General features: G+C 45.7%; 1 protein-coding gene across 3 annotated transcripts in view; it reads left to right on the forward strand.

Moving 5' to 3' along the window:
• Positions 1-27,346, forward strand: part of sdha (succinate dehydrogenase complex, subunit A, flavoprotein (Fp)) — a 123,432-nt gene extending 96,086 nt beyond the window's left edge. For all 3 annotated transcript variants that reach the window (XM_072467376.1, XM_072467377.1, XM_072467375.1), the window contains exons 12-15: positions 21,174-21,285; positions 22,713-22,843; positions 25,816-25,929; positions 26,910-27,346. In XM_072467376.1, the coding sequence (XP_072323477.1) occupies positions 21,174-21,285; positions 22,713-22,843; positions 25,816-25,929; positions 26,910-26,996 (444 nt within the window). In that variant the 3' untranslated portion in view covers positions 26,997-27,346. The remainder of the gene's footprint in view (positions 1-21,173; positions 21,286-22,712; positions 22,844-25,815; positions 25,930-26,909) is intronic.
• Positions 27,347-27,554: the final 208 nt, after the last annotated feature.

The following is a 27,554-nucleotide window of genomic DNA, read 5'->3' on the forward strand; positions in this document are numbered from 1 at the left end:
CACTCCTGAACAGCTTGGCTCTTAATATTATGGTTATGTCACCTCTTTCCTGATCTCCTTCCCACCCCCCCACACATCCCCTGCCACCACAGAAAATAATTTTTCGATATATGAACCCTTTTAAATCCCTTAATCATTTAAAACACTTAGAAGATTAAGAATTGATCCAATCTAAAATCTGAGAAACACAGGCTAAGTTTATGCATCGTGCCCTCAGAATTGAACTCTCCGAAGCACCAGTATTCTGATATAAAAACTGACAGGTCACATTTCCAAATTGACACCACAAATTGCGTTAGACATGATTGAAGGTACAAATACAAGGCATTTATTGGGCCTTGTTGACTTTCTTGTACAGAGGCCAACATCCAACCATGAAGGGCAGGCAGTCGCTGTTAATCATAAGAGCTTTACAGCACAAAAGGCCCTTCGGCGCGTCCATAAAGACACAGGAGCAGAATTAGGCCACTCGGCCCCTCGAGTCTGTTCCGCCATTCAATCATGGCTGATATTTTCTCATCCTCATTCTCCTGCCTTCTCTCCATAACCCCTGATCCCCTTGTTAATCAAGAACCTATCTATCTCTATCTTAAAGGCATTCAGTGATTTGGCCTCCACCACCCTCTAGCTGAAGGAATTCCTCCTCATCTCGTTTAAAGGATCGTCCCTTTGGCCATGGTGTCCTCTAGTTCTAGTTTTTCCTACAAGTGGAAACATCCTCTCCACGTCCACTCTATCCAGGCCTCGCAGTATCCTGTAAGTTTCAATAAGATCCCCCCTCATCCTTCTAAACTCCAATGAGTACAGACTCAGAGTCCTCTACCGTTCTTCATACGACAAGTTCTTCATCCCAGAGATCATTCTTGTAAACCTCCTCTGGACCCTTCAACGCCAGCACATCCTTCCTTAGATACGGGTCCCAAAGCTGATCACAATACTCCAAATGGGGTCTAACCAGAGTCTTATACAGCCTCAGAAGTACATCCCTGGTCTTGTATTCGAGCACTCTTGACATTAGTGGTTTTTTAAAAAAAAAATTTAATACTCCTTTTTCTCATTTTCTCCCACATTTACACCCATCGACAATAAACAATAATCAGCAAGATATGTCAATCCCCATAAAAGCAACGATCCCATCTGCCCACCAACCCCCAAACCTCAACCCGCATGTTTACATAAACAAATGACAAAAAGGAATCCGGGATGACCCGTAGTCACCCTTAATTTACACAGCTCCCCACCCCCTCACCCACCCCCCCAACCAACGCCATCCAGCCTCTGAAAGAGTACAGTACATGATACCCCAGAGTTGTACACCCCCCCCCCCCCCCCCCCCCCAAGTCTCCAGCTCCTCCCGTCCACTGCCTCTTGTAAAACTCCTCCTCCCAACCTCGGTTCCTTCCCCCCAACTTTCCACCCCGGCTAGACCACTCGGACCCTGTTCTGCCAGGCTCCGATGGCTGCAGCCCCTCCCCCCCACCTCACTCCCGTTCACTGGCCGGCTTAAACCGGCCAGCGTGGAGGCCCCCGCCCGGGTCCCTTTCCCCCTTGCCCGGCCCTAGGAAAGCCCAAAGATCCCCTTTTAGCACACAAACCCCACATATCCACCTACACGCCAAAGAGCCCTCATTTCGAGTGAAAGTCCCGTCCCTTCCCTTGTCCAAATATATACAACATTGGCTCCTTTAGCCTCTACACCCGCGTGCAATGATACAAAAAAGAAGAAAATACAGTCATGAGGTTACATCGGCACATGGCCATTCCTCAATTTGTCAGTTCTGCCACAGTCCTTCTGCTTTCGCAAACTCCTCCGCTGCTTCCGCCGTTCCAAAATAAAAGTCCCTGAGCTTGTAAGTCACCCTCAGCTTCGCTGGATATACAATGCCGCACTGCACCTTGCTAATGTACAGTGCCCTCTTCACCCGTTGAAGGCAGCCCGCCTCCTCGCCAGCTCCACCGTAAAGTCCTGGTATACATGTATACCAGCTCCAGCCCACTGCACCACCCGCTTCTGCTTGGCCCAGCTCAGGAGCTTCTCCTTCACACTGTACCTACGGAAGCACAGAGTCACTGCCCTTGGCGGCTCACTCGCCTTTGGTACAGGCCTCCACGACCGATGAGCCCGATCCAGTTCATATTGGGAGGGATCCTCCCCCTCCCCCAATAGTTTTGCCATCATCGCGGCAAAATACTCAGTCGGCTTCGGTCCTTCAACTCCTTCGGGCAGCCCCACAATCCTCAAATTCTGTCGCCTGGATCTGTTTCCCAGGTCTTCCATTTTTCCTCGCAGATCCTTGTTAGTGTCCATCACCTTCCGCATCTCCTTCCCCATCGAGGCAAGTTGATCTCCGTGCTGCAATACCGTCTCCTCCACTTCCTTAAGTGCCTCCCCTTGCTCTCGCACCTCCGCCACTGCGCTTGCCACCGCCGTCCTCACCGGGGAAACCTCCACCTCCACCAGCGCACTCAAAACCTCCCTCATCTCCTTCCTCACCGTCTCCATGCATTTCACAATCTGCGCCAACTGCTTTTCTAATTCCGCAGCCATCACCTTAGTTATTTCTTCAGCCGTAAGCAATACGGCCTCCCCTGGTGCTCCAGCCCCCATTTTCCTTGGTGACCCCGTGGTGACCTTTCCCCCCCCGATGGACCTTCAGCTGTTTTTTTAAGGCCGTTTTTTCGCTCACCCTCGACATTTTTTTTTTTTTCTGTGTCTTCACTGTGCCTCCTCTGTGCCTTCTCCCTGCTTTTGCCGCCTCCGTGGACCCTGGGACCGGGCTTAAAGCCCTGAAAATGACGTTCCCGAACGGGAGCCCTCCATTGTGCGGCCGCCTCCCGCCCGCCGTCACCGGAAGTCTCTTGACATGAATGTTAACATTGCATTTGCCTTCTTAATTGCCGACTGAACCTGCATGTTAACCTTAAGAGAATCGTGAAAAAGAGTTTCCAAGCCCCTTTGTGCTTCTGATTTGCTCAGCATTTTCCCATTTAGAAAATAGTCTATGCCGAAATTCCTCCTTCCAAAGTGCATAACCTCTCACTTTTCCACATTGTATTTCATTTGCCACTTCATTACCCACTCTCCTAGCTTGTCCAAATCCTTCTGCAGTCTCCTTGCTTCCTAATACTACCTTGTCCCTCTACAGATCTTGGTATCTTCTGCAAACTTGGCAATGGTACCTTCAGTTCCTTCTTCAAGATCACTAATGTATATTGTGAAAGGTTGTGGTCCCAGCACAGACCCCTGAGGCACACCACTAGCCACCGGCTGCCATCCTGAAAAAGACCCCTTTATCCCCACTCTCTGCCTTCTGCCAGTCAGCCAATTCTCTTTCCATGCCAGGATCTTATCCTTAACACCATGGGCTCTTAACTTATTTAACAGTCTCCTATGCAGCACCTTGTCAAAGGCCTTCTGGAAATCTAAATAAATCACGTTGACTGCTTCCCCTTTGTCTAACTTCCTCGTTACCTCCTCAAAGAACTCTGACAGTTTTGTCAGACATGACCTCCCTTTGACAAAGCCGTGCTGACTCAATCCTATTTTACCATGCACTCCCAAGTACTTCACTATCTCATCTTTAATAACGGACTTTAAAATTTTACCAATGACTGAGCTAACCGGCCTATAATTTCCTGTCTTCTGTCTCCCTCCTTTCTTAGCGGTGTTACATCAGCCACTTTCCAGTCCTGTGGGACCCTTCCTGCCTCCAGTGATTCCTGAAAGATCACCACCAATGCCTCCACAATCTCCTCAACTATCTCATTTAGGACCCTGGGGTGTAGACCAACCCGTCCAGGTGACTTAATCGCCTTCAGACCTTTTAGTTTCCCCAGAACCTTCTCCTTAGTGATGGTCACTGCACTCACCTCTGCCCCCTGATTCTCCTGGAGCTCTGGCATCCCACTGGTGTCTTCCACCGTGAAGACTGATGCAAAGTAACTATTCAGTTTGTCTGCCATATCTTTGTTTCCTATTATTACTTCTCCAGCCATGTTTTCAAGTGGTCCAATGTCTATTTTTGCCTCTGTCTTACCTTTTACTTATTGAAAGAAACTCTTCCTATCTACTTTTATATTACCAGCTAACTTGCACCCATATTTCATCTTCTCTCCCCTTTTGCTTTTTTAGTTGTCCTCTGCTCTCTTTTAAATGATTCCCAATCCTCTGGCTTCCCACTAATTCTCGCCACATTGTCTGCTTTTTCTTTTGCTTTTATGCTGTCCTTTACTTCCCTCGTCAACCATGGGTGCTTTGTCCTGCCCTCAGCATGTTTCCTGCTCCTTGGGATGAATTTCTGCTGTAACTTCCGAATAATCCCCCAAAACTCCTGCCATTGCTGTTCCATTGTCTTTCCTGATAGTCTCCTTTTCCAATCAACTCTGGCCAGCTCCTCCCTCATGTCTTTGTAGTTACCCTTATTTAATTGTAATACCATTGCATCTGACTCCAGCTTCTCCCTCTCAAACTGAGGGTAAATTCTATCGTATGGTGGTCACTGCTCCCTAAGGGTTCCTTCACCTGAAGTTCCCTAATCAAGTCTGCCTCATTACATATTACCAAATCCAGAATTGCCTTTTCCCTAGTGTGCTCTACCACAAGCTGCTCCAAAAAACCATCTCTTAAACATTCCACAAATTCCTTTTCTTGAGATCCACTCCCAACCTGAATTTCCCAGCATATTGAAGTCGCCCATGATTATTGTGATATTGCCTTTTTTACATGCTTTCTCTATCTCCTGATTTATTTTCTGCCCGACATGCTAGTACATAACTCCCATCAGGGTCTTTTTACCTTTTGCGATTCCTCAACTCTACCCACAGAGATTCTATGCCTTCTGATTCTATATCGCTCCTGGCTATCAATTTAACGTCATTCCTTACTAACAATGCAACCCCACCCCCTTTGCCCATCTGCCTGTCCTTTCGATAGGACACATATCCTTGTATATTTAGATCCCAGCCCTGATCCCCTTGCAGCCACATCTGTGATGCCCAACAACATCGTACCGGCTAATTTCAATGTGCGCAACAAGCTCATTTACCTTGTTCCGTATACTGCGCGCATTAAGGTACGATACCCTCAGTCCTGCATTGACCACCTCCCTTCTCACACTTGTCACCTTTTCTGCTCTGCCTGAGGGTGATGTTCCATTATTTTTGTTCTGTACTTCTTCAGTAATGAAACTTTCTAAGCTATAGCTCTGGTTCCCACCCCCCTGGCATATTAGTTTAAATCCTCCCAAATGACACAAGCAAACCTCCCAGCCAGAATATTGGTGCCCCTCGAGTTTAGATGCAACCCGTCCTCCTTGTACAGGTCGCACCTCCCCGGAAGAGATCCCAATGGTCCAGATATCCCTCCTGCACCACTGGTTTAGCCACATGTTTAGCTGCACAATCCTCCTATTTCTAACCTCACTGGCACAGGGAGTAATCCTGAGATTACAACCCTCGAAGTCCTGCTTTTTAGCTTACTGCCCTGAACTCCTTCTGCAGGACCTCATCACTCTTCCTGCATATGTCATTTGTACCTCTGTGTACTATGACCTCTGGCTGTTCACCCTCCCCCTTCAGGATGTCCTGTGTTCGTTCAGAGACATCCTTGACCCTGGCACCAGGGAGGCAACACCCCATCCTGGAGTCTCTTTCACTTCCACAGAAACACCTATCTGTGCCCCTTACTATAGAGTCCCTACAACTACCGCTCTCCTGCACTTTGCCCTCCCCTGCTGAGCAACAGAGCCTGGTGTGGTGCCACTGTTCTGGCTGCTGTTGTTTTCCACTGATCGGCTACCCCCCCCCCCCCCCCCCCCCCCCCCCCCAACATGATCCAAAAAGGTGAGAGAGGTGGGCAGCCGCAGAGGATTCCTGAACTGACTGCCTGCCTGCCCTTTCTAGCAGTCACCCATCACGTATCTAGGCCGGCCATCAAGCACCTATTTATTTTTTCATTTTTCCGATTATGGACAATTTAGCGTGGCCAATTCGCTTACCCTGCACATCTTTGGGTTTTGGAGGTGAGACCCACGCAATCACGGGGAGAATATGCAAACTCCACACGAACAGTGACCCGAGGACGGGATCGAACTCGGCTCCTTGGCGGCGTGAGGCAACAGTGCTAATCACTGCGCCACCGTGCTGCCCAGCACCGATCTATTCTAATCGCATTTTCCAGCACTTGGTGTGTTGTCTTGTATGCTATGGGTATCAAGTGCTCATTTAAATGCTGTGAGGGCTCTCGCTTCTACCACCCTTTCAGGCAGAGAGTTCCAGATTCCTACCACCTTCTGGGTGCAGATGTACTGCAATCACATCCTTCCTACAGTGTGGCAACCAGTACCCAACGAGCATTTTATACAGCTCCGCCATAACCCCCCGGCTCTTCTATTCTATGCCTCGGCTAATATTCTATGCCTCGGCTAATAAAGGCAAGTACCCCAATGCCTTTTTAAATAGAACATAGAACAATACAGCGCAGTACAGGCCCTTCGGCCCACGATGTTGCACCGAAACAAAAGCCATCTAACCTACACTATGCCATTATCATCCATAAGTTTATCCAATAAACTTTTAAATGCCCTCAATGTTGGCGAGTTCACTACTGTAGCAGGTAGGGCATTCCACGGCCTCACTACACTTTGCGTAAAGAACCTACCTCTGACCTCTGTCCTATATCTATTACCCCTCAGTTTAAAGTTATGTCCCCTCGTGCCAGCCATATCCATCCGCGGGAGAAGGCTCTCACTGTCCACCCTATCCAACCCCCTGATCATTTTGTATGCCTCTATTAAGTCTCCTCTTAACCTTCTTCTCTCCAACGAAAACAACCTCAAGTCCATCAGCCTTTCCTCATAAGATTTTCCCTCCATACCAGGCAACATCCTGGTAAATCTCCTCTGCACCCGCTCCAAAGCCTCCACGTCCTTCCTATAATGCGGTGACCAGAACTGTACGCAATACTCCAAATGCGGCCGTACCAGAGTTCTGTACAGCTGCAACATGACCTCCCGACTCCGGAACTCAATCCCTCTACCAATAAAGGCCAACACTCCATAGGCCTTCTTCACAACCCTATCAACCTGGGTGGCAACTTTCAGGGATCTATGTACATGGACACCTAGATCCCTCTGCTCATCCACACTTTCAAGAACTTTACCATTAGCCAAATATTCCGCATTCCTGTTATTCCTTCCAAAGTGAATCACCTCACACATTAAACTCCATTTGCCACCTCTCAGCCCAGCTCTGCAGCTTATCTATATCCCTCTGTAACCTGCCACATCCTTCCACACTATCGACAACACCACCGACTTTAGTATCATCTGCAAATTTACTCACCCACCCTTCTGCGCCTTCCTCTAGGTCATTGATAAAAATGACAAACCGCAACGGCCCCAGAACAGATCCTTGTGGGACTCCACTTGTGACTGTACTCCATTCTGAACATTTCCCATCAACCACCACCCTCTGTCTTCTTTCAGCTAGCCAATTTCTGATCCACATCTCTAAATCACCCTCAATCCCCAGCCTCCGTATTTTTTGCAATAGCCTACCGTGAGGAACCTTACCAAACGCTTTGCTGAAATCCATATACACCACATCAACTGCTCTACCCTCGTCTACCTGTTCAGTCACCTTCTCAAAGAACTCAATAAGGTTTGTGAGGCATGACCTACCCTTCACAAAGCCATGCTGACTATCCCTGATCATATTATTCCTATCTAGATGATTATAAATCTTGTCTCTTATAATCCCCTCCAAGACTTTACCCACTACAGACGTGAGGCTCACCGGTCTATAGTTGCCGGGGTTGTCTCTGCTCCCCTTTTTGAACAAAGGGACCACATTTGCTGTCCTCCAGTCCTCTGGCACTATTCCTGTAGCCAATGATGACATAAAAATCAAAGCCAAAGGTCCAGCAATCTCTTCCCTGGCCTCCCAGAGAATCCTAAGATAAATCCCATCAGGTCCCGGGGACTTATCTATTTTCAGCCTGTCCAGAATTGCCAACACCTCTTCCCTACTTACCTCAATGCCATCTAATCTATTTACCTGGAGCTCAGCATTCTCCTCCACAACATGATCTTTTTCCTGAGTGAATACTGACAAAAAATATTCATTTAGTATCTCGCCTATCTCTTCAGACTCCACACACAATTTCCCATCCCTGTCCTTGACTGGTCCTACTCTTTCCCGAGTCATTCGCTTATTCCTGACATACCTATAGAAAGCTTTTGGGTTTTCCTTGATCCTTCCTGCCAAATACTTCTCATGTTCCCTCCTTGCTCGTCTTAGCTCTCTCTTTAGATCCTTCCTCGCTACCTTGTAACTATCCATCGCCCCAACCGAAACTTCACACTTCATCTTCACATAGGCCTCCTCCTTCCTCTTAACAAGAGATTCCACTTCCTTGGTAAACCACGGTTCCCTCGCTCGACGCCTTCCTCCCTGTCTGACCGGTACATATTTATCAAGAACACGCAGTAGCTGATCCTTGAACAAGCCCCACTTATCCAGTGTGCCCAACACTTGCAGCCTACTTCTCCACCTTATCCCCCCCAAGTCACGTCTAATGGCATCATAATTGCCCTTACCCCAGCTATAACTCTTGCCCTGCGGTGTATACTTATCCCTTTCCATCATTAACGTAAACGTCACCGAATTGTGGTCACTGTCCCCAAAGTGCTCTCCTACCTCCAAATCCAACACCTGGCCTGGTTCATTACCCAAAACCAAATCCAACGTGGCCTCGCCTCTTGTTGGCCTGTCAACATATTGTTTCAGGAAACCCTCCTGCACACACTGTACAAAAAACGACCCATCTATTGTACTCGAACAATATCTTTTCCAGTCAATATTTGGAAAGTTAAAGTCTCCCATAATAACTACCCTGTTACTTTCGCTCATATCCAGAATCATCTTCGCCATCCTTTCCTCTACATCCCTAGAACTATTAGGAGGCCTATAAAAAACTCCCAACAGGGTGACCTCTCCTTTCCTGTTTCTAACTTCAGCCCATACTACCTCGGAAGAAGAGTCCCCATCTAGCATCCTCTCCGCCACCGTAATACTGCTCTTGACTAGCAGCGCCACGCCTCCCCCTCTTTTGCCTCCTTCTCTGAGCTTACTAAAACACCTAAACCCCGGAACCTGCAACATCCATTCCTGTCCCTGCTCTATCTATGTCTCCGAAATGGCCACAACATCGAAGTCCCAGGTACCAACCCATGCTGCCAGTTCCCCTACCTTGTTTCGTATACTCCTGGCATTGAAGTAGACACACTTCAAACCACCTACCTGAACACTGGCCCCCTCCTGCGACGTCAAATCTGTGCTCCTGACCTCTATACTCTCATTCTCCCTTACCCTAAAACTACAAACCAGGTTCCCATGCCCCTGCTGCATTAGTTTAAACCCCCCCAAAGAGCACTAACAAATCTCCCCCCCAGGATATTTGTGCCCCTCAGGTTCAGATGTAGACCATCCTGTCTGTAGAGGTCCCACCTTCCCCAGAAAGAGCCCCAGTTATCCAGAAATTTGAATCCCTCCCGCCTGCACCATCCCTGTAGCCACGTGTTTAAATGCTCTCTCTCCCTATTCCTCACCTCACTATCACGTGGCACGGCCAACAACCCAGAGATAACAACTCTGTTTGTTCTAGTTCTGAGCTTCCATCCTAGCTCCCTGAAAGCCTGCCTGACATCCTTGTCCCCTTTCCTACCTATGTCGTTAGTGCCAATGTGGACCACGACTTGGGGCTGCTCCCCCTCCCCCCTAAGGACCCGGAAAACACGATCCGAGACATCACGTACCCTTGCACCTGGGAGGCAACATACCAAACGTGAGTCTCTCACGCTCCCACAAAATCTCCTATCTGTGCCCCTGACTATAGAGTCCCCAATTACTAATGCTCTGCTCTTCTCCCCCCTTCCCTCTGAGCAACAGGGACAGACTCCATGCCAGAGGCCCGTACCCCATGGCTTACCCCTGGTAAGTCGTCCCCCCCAAAAGTATCCAAAGCGGTATACTTGTTTCTCAGGGGAACGACCGCAGGGGATCCCTGCACTGACTGCTTTTTCCCAGTCCCTCTTACAGTTACCCACCTATCTCCAATCTTTGGTGTAACTAATTCCCTGAAGCTGCTATCTATGACCCCTTCTGCCTCCCGAATGATCCGAAGTTCTTCGAACTCCAGCTCCAGTTCCCTAACTCGGTCTTGGAGGAGCTGGAGATGGCAGCACTTCCTGCAGGTAAAATCAGCAGGGACACTAACTGCATTCCTCACCTCAAACACCCTGCAGGAGGAACATTGCACTCCCTTCCCTGCCATTCCTCTAACTTTCTACCAAGATCTGGCTAACAACTAAATTAAATTTTTATAAAAAATAATAATAATATAATAAAATATGGTACTTACCTCAGACCAATGGGTTTTATTATTAGGTTAGAGGTTATCTGTCCTGCTGCCTACAGAGACTTATGGGCATGCACCCAAGGTACTTCCTAGCGTCCTACCATTCATTGTGTATCCCTTGGCTTGTCAGTTCTCCCAAAATGCTTCACCTTACACTTTTCAGAGTTAAATTCCAATTGTTCTGACCAGCCCATCTACATCGCCCTGTAATTGAAGGCTTTCTTCTTCGCTATTTACCACATCATCAAATTTGTATCATCTGCGAACTGATTCATCATAACCCCACATTCCTGTCTTGATCATTACTATACATTACGAACAATCCCTGCAGTACGCCACTGGTCACAGGCTTCCAAAAATCCCCTCCAAATCTTCTGCCCATTACCTTAAATCTGTGCCACCTGGGTGTTGACCAGGTGGTTTATTCCTATCCACCCGATCTCAGTCCTTCATAATTTAGTACATCTCAATCAGGTCCCCCTCAGCTTTCTCTGCTCGAAGGAAAACAACCCCAGCCTGTCCACCTCATGCAGAGTCTCCTACCACTATTGCTCTTCAATTCTTACTCCCCCCTCCCATCCCTGAGCCACCCACCGTGCCTTGAACTTGGCTCGGCTGCAGCCCCCAAAGGAGCCATCGGACATTGTTTTCCAACACAGACAAATAGTCCTTGAGTGAGATGTATTCTGGGGCTTCCCTGACTACCTGCCTGCCCATCCTCTGACTGTTGGTCACCCATTCCCTCTGACTGCACTTCCTTAAGCTGTGGGGTGACCATGTCTAAAAATGTGTTATGCATGAACCTTGCAGCCTTACGGATGTACTGTTGTGCCTCCAGCCAAAACTCAGGCTCCGAAACCTGGTTCTCAAGCTGGTCAAAACAATGGTACATCTTCCAAATGTGGTCATCCAGACTGCAAGGAGCATCTAGGCATTCCCACATGCTGTCTGCCATGCAAAACTAAGGCTAATTATAACAATATTAGGCGGGAACTGAAGAACATAGATTGGGGGCGAATGTTTGAGGGCAGATCAACATCTGACATGTGGGAGGCTTTCAAGTGTCAGTTGAAAGGAATACAGGACAGGCATGTTCCTGTGAGGAAGAAAGATAAATACGGCAATTTTCGGGAACCTTGGATGACGAGTGATATTGTAGGCCTCGTCAAAAAGAAAAAGGAGGCATTTGTCAGGGCTAAAAGGCTGGGAACAGACGAAGCCTGTGTGGCATATAAGGAAAGTAGGAAGGAACTTAAGCAAGGAGTCAGGAGGGCGAGAAGGGGTCATGAAAAGTCATTGGCAAATAGGGTTAAGGAAAATCCCAAGGCTTTTTACACGTACATAAAAAGCAAGAGGGTAGCCAGGGAAAGGGTTGGCCCACTGAAGGATAGGCAAGGGAATCTATGTGTGGAGCCAGAGGAAATGGGCGAGGTACTAAATGAATACTTTGCATCAGTATTCACCAAAGAGAAGGAATTGGTAGATGTTGAGTCTGGAGAAGGGGGTGTAGATAGCCTGGGTCTCATTGTGATCCAAAAAGACGAGGTGTTGGGTGTCTTAAAAAATATTAAGGTAGATAAGTCCCCAGGGCCTGATGGGATCTACCCCAGAATACTGAAGGAGGCTGGAGAGGAAATTGCTGAGGCCTTGACAGAAATCTTTGGATCCTCGCTGTCTTCAGGGGATGTTCCGGAGGACTGGAGAATAGCCAATGTTGTTCCTCTGTTTAAGAAGGGTAGCAAGGATAATCCCGGGAACTACAGGCCGGTGAGCCTTACTTCAGTGGTAGGGAAATTACTGGAGAGAATTCTTCGAGACAGGATCTACTTCCATTTGGAAGCAAATGGACGTATTAGTGAGAGGCAGCACGGTTTTGTGAAGGGGAGGTCATGTCTCACTAACTTGATAGAGTTTTTCGAGGAGGTCACTAAGATGATTGATGCAGGTAGGGCAGTAGATGTTGTCGATATGGACTTCAGTAAGGCCTTTGACAAGGTCCCTCATGGTAGACTAGTACAAAAGGTGAAGTCACACGGGATCAGGGGTGAACTGGCAAGGTGGATACAGAACTGGCTAGGCCATAGAAGGCAGAGGGTAGCAATGGAGGGATGCTTTTCTAATTGGAGGGCTGTGACCAGTGGTGTTCCACAGGGATCAGTGTTGGGACCTTTGCTGTTTGTAGTATATATAAATGATTTGGAGGAAAATGTAACTGGTCTGATTAGTAAGTTTGCAGACGACACAAAGGTTGGTGGAATTGCGGATAGCGATGAGGACTGTCTGAGGATACAGCAGGATTTAGATTGTCTGGAGACTTGCGCGGAGAGATGGCAGATGGAGTTTAATCCGGACAAATGTGAGGTAATGCATTTTGGAAGGGCTAATGCAGGTAGGGAATATACAGTGAATGGTAGAACCCTCAAGAGTATTGAAAGTCAAAGAGATCTAGGAGTACAGGTCCACAGGTCATTGAAAGGGGCAACACAGGTGGAGAAGGTAGTCAAGAAGGCATACGGCATGCTTGCCTTCATTGGCCGGGGCATTGAGTATAAGAATTGGCAAGTCATGTTGCAGCTGTACAGAACCTTAGTTAGGCCACACTTGGAGTATAGTGTTCAATTCTGGTCGCCACACTACCAGAAGGATGTGGAGGCTTTAGAGAGGGTGCAGAAGAGATTTACCAGGATGTTGCCTGGTATGGAGGGCATAAGCTATGAGGAGCGATTGAATAAACTCGGTTTGTTTTCACTGGAACGAAGGAGGTTGAGGGGCGACCTGATAGAGGTATACAAAATTATGAGGGGCATAGACAGAGTGGATAGTCAGAGGCTTTTCCCCAGGGTAGAGGGGTCAATTACTAGGGGGCATAGGTTTAAGGTGAGAGGGGCAAGGTTTAGAGTAGATGTACGAGGCAAGTTTTTTACGCAGAGGGTAGTGGGTACCTGGAACTCGCTACCGGAGGAGGTAGTGGAAGCAGGGACGATAGGGACATTTAAGGGGCATCTTGACAAATATATGAATAGGATGGGAATAGAAGGATACGGACCCAGGAAGTGTAGAAGATTGTAGTTTAATCGGGCAGTATGGTCGGCACGGGCTTGGAGGGCCGAAGGGCCTGTTCCTGTGCTGTACATTTCTTTGTTCTTTTGTTCTTTAAAACACTGGACTGAGCTCCCCTCTCATACTGAAGACTCTTATGATTTAAGTTATTTTTTAAAAAGCTAGAACTCTTATTATTCTTTAATGTAGCTTTAAATTGGAGAAAAACAACTTGTCAATCAGCTTTCTCCCTTACAACCTTTACTCCAGCTCTAGGTGCTGCTGACTGTCCTGGTGTCCTCCTGTTGCACTCTTCTCTAGGAGCTGTTCTCGTTGGCTGCACTGCATTTGAGAGAAATTTATATTTAACATTCTATAAGTTGCCAGCTTTTTGCTGGCCAGTTCTGCTCAAGATGATTTTATTGTAAAATTTCACTCGGTCTGTTGGATGTTGCTCTCAGGTTCGCCATACAGTAAAACTAGTTTAATCCACTGAACTGCTGAGTACCAAAACAAGGATTTCCTCATAAATCTCTTGTGTATTTCGCTGTTTACATTCAGTCTCCTTTGGTTTGGCATCATAAGCCAAGTTTAGGCACCCTGGCTCAAGTCAGTTCATGCTATATTCAGTTTTGAAGACAGTAGTAAAAAGATATATGTCACTATTTAAATATAAATTGACCTGAATAAAGAACAATACAGCCCAGGAATCATAGAATGTACAGTGCAGAAGGAGGCCATTTGGCCCATCGAGTCTGCACCGGCCCTTGGAAAGAGCATCCCACTCAAGCCCACGCTTCGAACTTATCCCTGTTACCCAGTAACCCCACCTGACCTTTTTGGACACACAACCTTTTTGGCCAATCCACCTAACCTGCACATCTTTGGATTGTGCGTGGCTACAGGGATGGTGCAGGCGGGAGGGATTCAGGTTTCTGGATAACTGGGGCGCTTTCTGGGGAAGGTGGGACCTCTACAGACAGGATGGTCTACATCTGAACCTGCGGGGCACAAATATCCTGGGGGGGAGATTTGTTAGTGCTCTTTGGGGGGGTTTAAACTAATGCAGCAGGGGCATGGGAACCTGGATTGTAGTTTTAGGGTAAGGGAGAATGAGAGTATAGAGGTCAGGAGCTCAGATTTGACGTCGGAGGAGGGGGCCAGTGTTCAGGTAGGTGGTTTGAAGTGTGTCTACTTCAATGCCAGGAGTATACGAAATAAGGTAGGGGAACTGGCAGCATGGGTTGGTACCTGGGACTTCGATGTTGTGGCCATTTCGGAGACGTGGATAGAGCAGGGACAGGAATGGATGTTGCAGGTTCCGGGGTTTAGGTGTTTTAGTAAGCTCAGGGAAGGAGGCAAAAGAGGGGGAGGTGTGGCGCTGCTAGTCAAGAGCAGTATTACGGTGGCGGAGAGGATGCTAGATGGGGACTCATCTTCCGAGGTAGTATGGGCTGAGGTTAGAAACAGGAAAGGAGAGGTCACCCTGTTGGGAGTTTTCTATAGGCCTCCAAATAGTTCTAGGGATGTAGAGGAAAGGATGGCGAAGATGATCCTGGATATGAGCGAAAGTAACAGGGTAGTTATTATGGGAGACTTTAACTTTCCAAATATTGACTGGAAAAGATATAGTTCGAGTACATTAGATGGGTCGTTTTTTGTTCAGTGTGTGCAGGAGGGTTTCCTGACACAGTTTGTTGACAGGCCAACAAGAGGTGAGGCCACATTGGATTTGGTTTTGGGTAATGAACCAGGCCAGGTGTTGGATTTGGAGGTAGGAGAGCACTTTGGGGACAGTGACCACAATTCGGTGACGTTTACGTTAAGGATGGAAAGGGATAAGTATACACCGCAGGGCAAGAGTTATAGCTGGGGGAAGGGAAATTATGATGCCATTAGACGTGACTTGGGGGGGATAAGGTGGAGAAGTAGGCTGCAAGTTTTGGACACACTGGATAAGTGGAGCTTGTTCAAGGATCAGCTATTGCGTGTTCTTGATAAGTATGTACCGGTCAGGCAGGGAGGAAGGTGCCGAGCGAGGGAACCGTGGTTTACCAAAGAAGTGGAATCTCTTGTTAAGAGGAAGAAGGAGGCCTATGTGAAGATGAGGTGTGAAGTTTCAGTTGGGGCGATGGATAGTTACAAGGTAGCGAGGAAGGATCTAAAGAGAGAGCTAAGACGAGCAAGGAGGGGACATGAGAAGTATTTGGCAGGAAGGATCAAGGAAAACCCAAAAGCTTTCTATAGGTATGTCAGGAATAAGCGAATGACTAGGGACAGAGTAGGACCAGTCAAGGACAGGGATGGGAAGTTGTGTGTAGAGTCTGAAGAGATAGGCGAGATACTAAATGAATATTTTTCGTCAGTATTCACTCAGGAAAAAGATAATGTTGTGGAGGAGAATGCTGAGCTCCAGGTAAATAGATTAGATGGCATTGAGGTAAGTAGGGAAGAGGTGTTGGCAATTCTGGACAGGCTGAAAATAGATAAGTCCCCGGGGCCTGATGGGATTTATCCTAGGATTCTCTGGGAGGCCAGGGAAGAGATTGCTGGACCATTGGCTTTGATTTTTATGTCATCATTGGATACAGGAATAGTGCCAGAGGACTGGAGGATAGCAAATGTGGTCCCTTTGTTCAAAAAGGGGAGCAGAGACAACCCCGGCAACTATAGACCGGTGAGCCTCACGTCTGTAGTGGGTAAAGTCTTGGAGGGCATTATAAGAGACAAGATTTATAATCATCTAGATAGGAATAATATGATCAGGGATAGTCAGCATGGCTTTGTGAAGGGTAGGTCATGCCTCACAAACCTTATCGAGTTCTTTGAGAAGGTGACTGAACAGGTAGACGAGGGTAGAGCAGTTGATGTGGTGTATATGGATTTCAGCAAAGCGTTTGATAAGGTTCCCCACGGTAGGCTATTGCAGAAAATACGGAGGCTGGGGATTGAGGGTGATTTAGAGATGTGGATCAGAAATTGGCTAGCTGAAAGAAGACAGAGGGTGGTGGTTGATGGGAAATGTTCAGAATGGAGTACAGTCACAAGTGGAGTACCACAAGGATCTGTTCTGGGGCCGTTGCTGTTTGTCATTTTTATCAATGAGCTAGAGGAAGGCACAGAAGGGTGGGTGAGTAAATTTGCAGACGATACTAAAGTCGGTGGTGTTGTCGATAGTGAGGAAGGAAGTAGCAGGTTACAGAGGGATATAGATAAGCTGCAGTGCTGGGCTGAGAGGTGGAAAATGGAGTTTAATGTAGAGAAGTGTGAGGTGATTCACTTTGGAAGGAAAAACAGGAATGTGGAATATGTGGCTAATGGAAAAGTTCTTGAAAGTGTGGATGAGCAGAGGGATCTAGGTGTCCATGTACATAGATCCCTGAAAGTTGCCACCCAGGTTGATAGGGTGGTGAAGAAGGCCTATGGAGTGTTGGCCTTTATTGGTAGAGGGATTGAGTTCCGGAGTCAGGAGGTCATGTTGCAGCTGTACAGAACTCTGGTACGGCCGCATTTGGAGTATTGCGTACAGTTCTGGTCGCCGCATTATAGGAAGGACGTGGAGGCTTTGGAACGGGTGCAGAGGAGATTTACCAGGATGTTGCCTGGTATGGAGGGAAAATCTTATGAGGAAAGGCTGATGGACTTGAGGTTGTTTTCGTTAGAGAGAAGAAGGTTAAGAGGAGACTTAATAGAGGCATACAAAATGATCAGAGGGTTAGATAGGGTGGACAGTGAGTGCCTTCTCCCGCGGATGGAAATGGCTAGCACGAGGGGACATAGCCTTAAACTGAGGGGTAATAGATATAGGACAGAGGTCAGGGGTAGGTTCTTTACGCAAAGAGTAGTGAGGCCGTGGAATGCCCTACCTGCTACAGTAGTGAACTCGCCAACATTAAGGGCATTTAAAAGTTTATTGGATAAACATATGGATGATAATGGTATAGTGTAGGTTAGATGGCTTTTGTTTCGGTGCAACATCGTGGGCCGAAGGGCCTGTACTGCGCTGTATTGTTCTATGTTCTATGTTCTAAACCGGAGCACCCGGAGGAAACCCACGCACACACTGGGAGGATGTGCAGACTCCGCACAGACAGTGTCCCAAGCCGGAATCGAACCTGGGACCCTGGAGCTGTGAAGCAATTGTGCTATCCACAATGCTACCGTGCTGCCCAGATACCTGACTATCTTTAATCAAACTATGTTTTTCTAAATAATCAGAAATCCTATCTCTCAGAATCCTTTCCAATATTTTGCTCAGCACAGATGTAAGACTGACTGGTCTGTAATTCCCAGGGATTTCCCTGAACAGGGGAACAACATTCGCCTCCCCCCAATCATCCGGTACTACTCCAGTGGAGAGTGAGGCCGCAAAGATCATCGCCAACGGCGCAATCTCCTCCCTCGCTTCCCGTAGTAACCTTGGGTATATCCCGTCAAGCCCAGGGGACTTATCTATCCTGATGCTTTAAAAAATTTCCAGCACATCCCCCCCCTTAGTACCAACCTGTTTGAGTCTATTAACCTGGTTCACACTGTTCTTATGAGCAACAAAGTCCCTCTCTCTAGTGAATACTGAAGCAAAATATTCATTTAGGGCCTCCCCTATCTCCTCCGACTCCAGGCACAAGTTGCCTCCACTATCTCTGATCATCCTCTTATTTCTCACATAAGTGTAGAATGCCTTGGGGTTTTCCCTAATCCTTCCCGCCAGGGCTTTTTCATGCCCCCTTCTAGCTCTGCTAAGTCCATTTTTGAGTTCCTTCCTGGCTACCTTGTAACCCTCTAGAGCCATGCCAGATCCATGCTTCCTCAACCTTACGTAAGCTTCCTTCTTCCTCTTGACTAGAAGTTCCACTTTTCTTGTCATCCAAGGCTCCTTCACCTTACCATTCCTTCCTCTTCTCAGTGCGACAAAACTATCCAGCACCCACAGCTGGTGCTCCTTAAACAACCCCCACATTACTGTTGTGCATTTCCCCAAGAACAATTGTTCCCACTTTATGCTCCTCCGCTCCTGTTTAATAGCAGTATAATTTCCCGTCCCCCAATTGAATACCTTCCCATACTGTCTGTTCCTATCCCTCTCCATGACTATGGTAACGGTCAAGGAGTTGTGGTCCCTGTCACCGAAATGCTCACCCACCGAGACATCTGACACCTGGCCTGGTTCGTTACCGAGCACCAAGTCCAATATGGCCTCCCCCCTAGTTGGCCTATCTACATATTGAGTCAGGAAACCTTCCTGTAAACAACTGACAAAATCTGCTCCATCCAAACCATTTGCAGTTAGGAGGTTCCAGTCAATATTAGGGAAGTTGAAGTCACCCATGACAACAACTCTGTTTCCAAGATCTGCCGCCCAATCTGTTCCTCTATCTCTCTGCTGCTATTGGGGGTCTATAGAAAACTCCCAATAAAGTGACTGCTCCTTTCTTGTTTCTGACTTTCACCCATACTGACTCAGTAGACAAACCCTCCTTTTTTGTAGCTGTAATGCAGTCCCTGATTTACAGTTATTTACACCCCCTCCTCTTTTACCTCCCTCCCTATTCTGAAAGTATATAAACCCCGGATCATCTAACAACCATTCCTGCCCCTGTGAAATCCATGTCTCCGTAATAGCCACAACATCGTAGTTCCAAGTACTGACCCATGCTCCAAGTTCATCTCCCTTATTGCTGACACTCCTTGCATTGAAACAGACACACTTTAACCCATTCCACTCAGTGCAACTTTGCCCTATCAACTGTCTATCTTTCCTCACAGACTCGCTGCATACTATTTCTACCTGTTCAACAGCTGCCCTATCCTCTGACCCATAGCTCTGATTCCCATCCCCCTGCCAAACTAGTTTAAACCCTCCCAAAGAGCTCCAGCAAACCTCCGACCCAGGATATTGGTGCCCCTCCATTTTAGGTGCAATCCGTCCTTCATGTACAAGGTCCTACCTTCCCCAGAAGATATCCCAATGATCCACATATCTGAAGCCTTCCCTCCTGCAATATCCCTCGTTATCTTCCCGGACTTATCCTTTGTTCTGATATAAATTAGAATTTTTTTTATTTTCGCTTGAAATCCTTTTAAAGAACAAAGACAAAGAACAAAGAAAAATTACAGCACAGGAACAGGCCCTTGGGCCCTCCAAGCCTGTGCCGATCCAGATCCAATATCTAAAACTGTCGCCTATTTTCGAAGGATCTGTATCCCTCTGCTCCCTGCCCATTCATGTAGCTGTCTAGATACATCTTAAATGACGCTATCGTACCAGCATATCTCCCTTGAACTTTTCCACTCTCACCTTGAACTCGTGAGCCCTAGTAATTGAGTCCCACACTCTGGGGAAAAAGCTTCTTGCTATCCACCCTGTCTGTACCTCTCATGATTTTGTAGACCTCAATGAGGTCCCCCCTCAACCTCCGTCTTTCGAATGAAAATAATCCTAATCTACTCAACCTCTCTTCATAGCTAGCGCCCTCCATACCAGGCAACATCCTGGTGAACCTCCTCTGCACCTTCTCCAAAGCATCCACATCCTTTTGGTAATGTGGCGACGAGAACTGTACGCAGTATTCCAAATGTGGCCGAACCAAAGTCTTATACAACTGTAACATGACCTGCCAACTCTTGTACTCAATACCCTTTCCGATGAAGGAAAGCATGCCTTCTTGACCACTCTATCGACCTGCGCAGCCACCTTCACGGTACAATGGACCTGAACACCCAGACCTCTCTGTACATCAATTTTCCCCAGGGCTTTTTCATTTACCGTATAGTTCGCTCTTGAATTGGATCTTCCAAATGCATCACCTCGCATTTGCCGGATTGAACTCCAACTGCCATTTCTCCACCCAACTCTCCAGTCTATCTATATTCTGCTGTATTCTCTGACAGTCCCCTTCACTATCTGCTACTCCACCAATCTTAGTGTCATCTGCAAACTTGCTAATCAGACCACCTATACCTTCCTCCAGACCATTTATGTATATCACAAACATCAGTGGTCCCAGCACGGATCTCTGTGGAACACCATTGGTCACAGTTCTCCATTTTGAGAAACTCCCTTTCACTACTACTCTCCGTCTCCTGTTGCCCAGCCAGTTCTTTATCCATCTAGCTAGTACACCCTGGACGCCATGAGACTTCACTTTCTCCATCAGCCGACCATGGGGAACCTTATCAAATGCCTTACTGAAGTCCATGTATATGACATCTACAGCCCTTCCCTCATCAATCAACTTTGTCACTTCCTCAAATAATTCTATTAAGTTGGTAAGACATGACCTTCCCTGCACAAAACCATGTTGCCTATCACTGATAAGCCCATTTTCTTCCAAATGGGAATAGATCCTATCCCTCCATACCTTCTCCAGCAGCTTCCCTACCACTGACGTCAGGCTCACCGGTCTATAATTACCTGGATTATCCCTGCTACCCTTCTTAAACAAGGGGGCAACATTAGCAATTCTCCAGTCCTCCGGTACCTCACCCGTGTTCAAGGATGCTGCAAAGATATCTGTTAAGGCCCCAGCTATTTCCTCTCTCACTTTCCTTAGTAACCTGGGATAGATCCCATCCGGACCTGGGGACTTGTCCACCTTAAGTAAAGTTTTACTGCTTATTAGCAAGCAGGTGCTTGATGTGACTAATCCACTTTGCTCATTCAATGGCTGTACCTGAGAATTGAGATTGATGTTCCTTTAATTCCTATTTTCAACAGTGTATGCAGAGTCACGCAGCTGTGTTCCGTACAGGCTCCGTACTAAAAGAAGGTTGTGAGAAGTTGGGTGAATTGTATGGTTCTCTGGATGACATCAAGACATTTGACAGAGGTAGATATTTAATTCACTTAATTGTCACACAAGTGATAGCATCAGAATGTTAAATTGCATGTATTTGTCAGCACAGCTGTAAACAACCAAGGGTTATTGCTCAGAGGATCCATGCTACAGATAGATTTGTGTTGGAGATGGTGCTGCTGTTCCTCAATTCCCTTCATCAATTCCACTTTTGTCATTTACTTACTCTACTAGTAAGCCTCCACATCAACAGAATACTCTCAAAATTGTTCAAGTTATTAAATATTCACAATTATTATGCATCTATTTGAATTTTATTTTAGACATACATTCTGTTGGAACTAAAATGTTAAAATCTCTCTCGTATTATGGTAATACAAATTGATTCCAGAGCCTCCATTCATTTTACAAAGATGCTGCTAGCTCAGGGTGTGTAGAAATCTGTGTCCGCTTCAGTACTGAAAGGGTTAATGCAGAACCAGATTTTGAGTGTTCCAATTTTGCTGCTTTGCACAGTATTATCTGTTTTATTTCAGTGGTAGGGTAAGTTTTTTAAAAATAATTCTTAGGGTGTGGACGTCACCAGCTGCCCAGCCCCAGCTATCATTGAGATAGTGCTGATTGGACAGCACTTAAATTGCTGCAGTCGACACAAAGGTGCTTCCTCGATGCTTTTAAGCAGGGCAGGGAATTCCAGGGTTTTGGCCCAGTTATGATGAAGAAATAGGGATAGTGCATGAGTTGGTGTTGAGGGTGTTCCCATGCACCTGCCGACCTTGTCCTTCTGAGTAGTGGTAGTTTTGGGTTTGGATAGTACTGACAAAGATATCTTAGTGACTTGCTGCAGTGCATTGAGTAGATAATACACACTGCAGTCACAGGGGGTTGATGTTTAACTGATGAAAGGAGCACAGATCAAGTGAACTCTGTTCTGCAAAGTGTTGCGCCTCCGGAATGTTGTTGCTGGGATTTAATTCAAATAAGCAAAGCGTATGTCTGTCTTAAAAGCTCCAAATTTATCATAATTCTTTTTAATAACAACACAATGATGCACACTTGAAGCGATATAGTAATGTCCTGGTTAAACTACTGGATTAGCATTTCAAAGGTTAATAGTTCAAATCCCACCATGGCAAATTGTGTAATTGAATGTAATAAATCTGGTAAATTGTGACTGGCACCAGAAAAGCAAATTGACCATGAATGATGCCAGATTGTTATTAAAGCTTGAAGGAAGCAGTCTGGCTCCATGTGACTGTAGACCACACAATGTGGTTGACTTTTGATTCTCTCTGAAGTGGTTTAACAAGCCGTTGGCCAGGTCAACTGGGTCAATCATTAAATGCACCATTATCAGCAACACCCACAGCCCGAGAGCACATTTGTGTCCTGTTCAAATATGCAGTAAGTTTACTAAACTAGTACTTGATATTTAATGAGCGCTGCACTGTTTGTTTCAGGTATTGTTTGGAACTCTGACCTAATTGAGACCTTGGAGCTACAGAACCTGATGCTTTGTGCCCTACAAACCATCTACGGTGCAGAGGCTCGGAAAGAGAGCAGGGGAGCACATGCCAGGGAGGATTTCAAGGTTTGAGTAATCTGGCCATGCTGTGATCATACGGACACAAACTGGCTGGTCAAACATACCTTTAGTATTGTACAAGCAAATGAGTTACAGATGTTTTTTTCACTGTTTACGATGTTTCAAAAGACCTGACCAGATAACATTACTGGACACTGGTCATCTAGAGTAGATTCACCAGGATGATATTTGGGAAAGAGAAGTTGAGTTTCTGGTCGGCGATTCTGCGTTGTCGCGCTTCCTGAAGGCCGCCTTGGAGAACGCTTACCCGAAGATCAGAGGCTGAATGCCCTTGACTGCTGAAGTGTTCCCCGACTGGAAGGGAAAATTCCTACTGACGATTGTCGTGTGACAAAACTTGATTTGAACCTTGGTTGGACCACACAGAGTTCTGGTCTTCATATTATAAAAATGGTATAGAGACACTGGAGAAGATGCAGAAAACATTTTGATTCCATCCCTCAAAAAGTTATAAAAAATCAGGAAAGACTGAACAGACCAGGAAAAAAACAAACCGAGAAGGCTGAGGTGGTAATCCCGTAGATGTCTTTAATTTAATGAACATGGAGAAAATGTTCCGTGAAAGAAATCCAAAAGTAAGGATTATAAAACTAAGAATTTCATTAATGAATCCAATAAGGATGATACCGAATTAAAAAACAAAGACCCAACAAAATGCAGATCTTACAGACCCATTTTGCTGCTCAATGTGGATGCGAAAATACTCGCAAAATTCCTGGCTAAGGAACTGGAGAACTGTGTACCAGAGGTGGTCGCAGAGGGCCAGACAGGCTTTGAAAAGAACAAAGCACAGGAACAGGCCCTTCGACCCTCCAAGCCTGTGCCGATCATGATGCCTTAACTTATTTTAAAAAATCTTCTGCTCTTACTCAGTCCGCATCCCTCTATTTCCTCCCTATTCATAGACCCATCCAGGTGCCTCTTAAATGTTGCTCCTGTGCCTGCTTCCACCACATCCTCTGGCAGCACGTTCCAGGCACCCACCACTCTGTGTGAAAAATGTACACTGCATATCTCCCTTAAACCTTCCCCCTTACACCTTGAACCTGTGTCCTCTTGTAATTTCACCCTTGGAAAAAGTTTTTGACTATCCACCCTGTCTATGCCTCTCATAATTTTGGAGAGCTCTATCAGGTCTCCCCTCAGCCTCTGTCTTTCCAGCGAAAGCAATCCTAGTTTATTCAACCTCTCCTAGCCAACACCCTCGATACCAGGCAACATCCTGGTGAACTTTCTTTGCACTCTCTCCAAAGCTTCCACATCCTTCTGATAATGTGGTGACCAGAACTGCATGCAATACTCCAAATGTGGCCTAACCAAGGGTTTATATAGCTGCAACATGATTTCCAAACTCCTGTACTCAATGCCCCAACTGATGAATGCAAACATGCCATATGCCTTCTTAATCGTCTTGGCTATTTGCGTTGCCGCTTTTAGGGAACTGTGGACCTGCATGCCCATATCCCTCTGTATGTTAATGTTCCTAAGGGTTCGACCATTTAGTATAATTCATACCTAGATTTGATCCTCCAAAATGCATCACCTCTCATTTGTCTGGATTAAACTCCCATCTGCCATTTCTGTGCCAATCTATCTATATCCTATTGTATCCTCTGGGAGGGTGCAGATGATCAAGATGAAAGTATTGCCCAGGTTCCTCTTCCTGTTCAGATCCATACCAATCTACATCCCTGATGGATCTCAATGTCTATTCGGATCCCTGGATATCCGTTACCCCTTCTCAGTTCCCAAATAATAGTCAAGTCTGTACTTTTTGGCAAAGTCCACTTGTACTTTATTTGTCAGCTGTGCAATTGGTAAGCTTGTTTTCAATACAACATTTAGGAAGTTCTGACTAGCCCTGCAGCAAGCTAGTCAGATTAATTGTCCTTAGCGAATACAGTAGTTGAGTTTTCACTCCATTACAGATCGTGGTAATTCATCAAATCATAATAGACAGGATAACATAACTAAGTGATTTAAACAAAAGAAAAATGGCGATTAGCAAGCAGCAAATAAATAGGTTACAGAAATTTAGATAGTGTGATTACAGAATAAGTTTTTCCATCCCGGTAAGTGATTCTTAAGGAGATTATTATCTTTAATTAGAAAAACACAGTTTTTGCTAAGAAATTATATCTCTAGACTGGCTGTTTCCATAGAAACGGGACTACTCGTACTGGGACCGCCGCCTAGGTTTTACCATACAATGGGGCCTTTTAGCTAGTTGACGTCACTGTCCTTGCAGTCTCAAGCGGTTTGCAAAATGTGAAACCCAAGAAAGAAATCAGAGAGCATTATCTGGATTAATCCTTAGTGAGTTTCCAGCTATTGTTGCACTGAAGTAATGCTTAATATGATTATTGTTAATTATTCTTAATGAGTTCTCATTTAACCCTTTTACCTCTATCATCTTCCCTTACTCTCATGGTTATAGCTGATTAGAAAAGTCAATTTCTTTCAACCCACAAGGCCTTTGTCCAAACAACAGACAAAATGATTAGTGCGTGTGTGCGTGCGTGTGTGTGTCCCCTAAGCACATTTACTTTTGAACCAGCAATGGTATTGTGAAATGTATTCACTGGGGCGATAGGGCAAATGGAGCCTCTGTTTATGGGGAAAGCAAAGAATGTTAGATGTTTCTCTGTGCTTTGGTCTGAAATGTGCTGTACCTTTTCTCTTTCTGACTTTCTTCAGGAATTTCTTCAGCCAGAGGGTGGTGAATCTGTGGCGCTCTTTGCCGCAGAAGGCTGTAGAGGCCAAATCACTGAATGTCTTTAAGACAGGGATAGACAGGTTCTTGATTAATAAGGGGATCAGGGGTTATGGGGAGAAGGCCGGAGAATTGGGATAAGAAAAATATCAGCCATGATTGAATGGTGGAGCAGACTCGATGGGCCAAGTGGACTAATTCTGCTTCTGTCTTATGGTCTTATGGACTTTTGTTCTCATTTTAGATGAGAATTGATGAGTTTGACTTTTCAAAACCATTGCAAGGCCAAGAGAAGAAATCATTCAATGAACATTGGAGAAAGCATACAATCTCACGTGTGGATCCCAAGACTGGAAAGGTGAGAATGATTGATCTCAGCAAATGGAAGACAGTTTGCATAAGCAGAGTTCTTTGAAGTACTGATTCATCGATATAAAGCACGTTTTACTGTAGTAACAAACTTTAAATATCAAAATGTCAATATTATAAACGTTTCTTTCACTGAGCCCTCACTTGCTTACACAAAACGGGAAATTACAGGTGTTCTATCCATGACTTTCCATTATTAAAATTAATGGTCAGAAAACTGAGAGCAGTTCTGTATGATGAGACTTTATGGTAGAATACAGGGATTTGCAAGTTGTTGATGACAGGCTGAGACATGAATGCCCCTTCCATAGCCATCTTCATATTAGTTGATTGAGTGATTCAGAGCTGGAACTCTGGCCTCTGCTCCCCAGGATTGTTTCCAGAGTGCTTTGAACCCTACATCTGCTGACACGGGCAGGAATGCTAGCACTTAGCCAGAGGCTTACTGTGTGAGAGCTTGTGCGCAGCAGGAAGTCTGATTAAAATGGAGTATCTGAAATACATTGTTTCTAATTAGACTCCACATGCGGTTTCTTTAATACGCTAATTAGAAGCATGTGCTTATGATAGGTGAAAAGTAAATGTGAAGCATGAATGCACTAAATTAAACTTGCATTCCATTGAGTCAGCTTTCATACTGTTATCCCATTAATTGTAGAACATATGTTTTTAAACTGAAGTGTGAGGGTTTCTGAACAGGTGCAGGGGTCATTGGGTAATACTGTCTCAAATTTGTCATTAACTGGCACTTTCTGAATATCTTTGATATTTTTGAAAGGAGGTTGGGTGTTCTGGTGAGTATATTCATATCTGTGGACCATTCCCTGCATGCAAAAGATTGGAAGCCCCTCATCCAATCCTTGGAAATCGCTGCTTGAAGTGAAATAGAGGGATGGAAGAGGCAAGGAACAGGGCACTAAACGTACTTCTGTTCTGAGCATTTATTAATAACTTTGTTTTAAATTCCAGGTTACATTGGAATACAGATCTGTAATTGACACAACGTTGGATGCAAAAGACTGTGCCTCAGTTCCACCAGCAATTCGTTCTTATTAGATTCGGCTAGGCTGGTAGATCCATTACATACAAGTGTCATGAGAAAAGTAATACCCTGTTTCCATATTTAATAAAACTCTAATGTAGTGGCAAATGTGATTCCTTTTACTCCTTCTAAACATTTGTATATTGTAAAGCATGAACTACATCTTTCATATTAGTGTGCCTTTCAATCTGATTGAGCAGTGCGACGTCTGTACATTGTGCTTTTTCAGCACAATGTGTAGTTATTACAGCCGCATCAGAGTGTGCAATATATTGAAGAAACCAGTTTTTTTCCCTGCAAGTTCATTAATTTAAATCCATTGCAATGCTGCATAACTGTTATTAAAATCCCCTCTGAATAATTATTCTGTTGATGGCTATTCTACCTTTCCACTGATACAAAATACAATTTGAAAATACATGTAGTTCAACAAGAAATTGTCAAAGTCGAGTAAACCGTATTTATTTGATTGCTGGAGGACAATACCAGTGTACTTGGTAGTACTATGAAATAGTATTTCTGTTGTATGGTAGTTTATTATGCTTCACACATGTTTACTGCTAAAATGTGTA

Source organism: Scyliorhinus torazame, chromosome 11 (genome assembly GCF_047496885.1).
Source record: "Scyliorhinus torazame isolate Kashiwa2021f chromosome 11, sScyTor2.1, whole genome shotgun sequence".
NCBI lineage: Eukaryota > Metazoa > Chordata > Chondrichthyes > Carcharhiniformes > Scyliorhinidae > Scyliorhinus > Scyliorhinus torazame.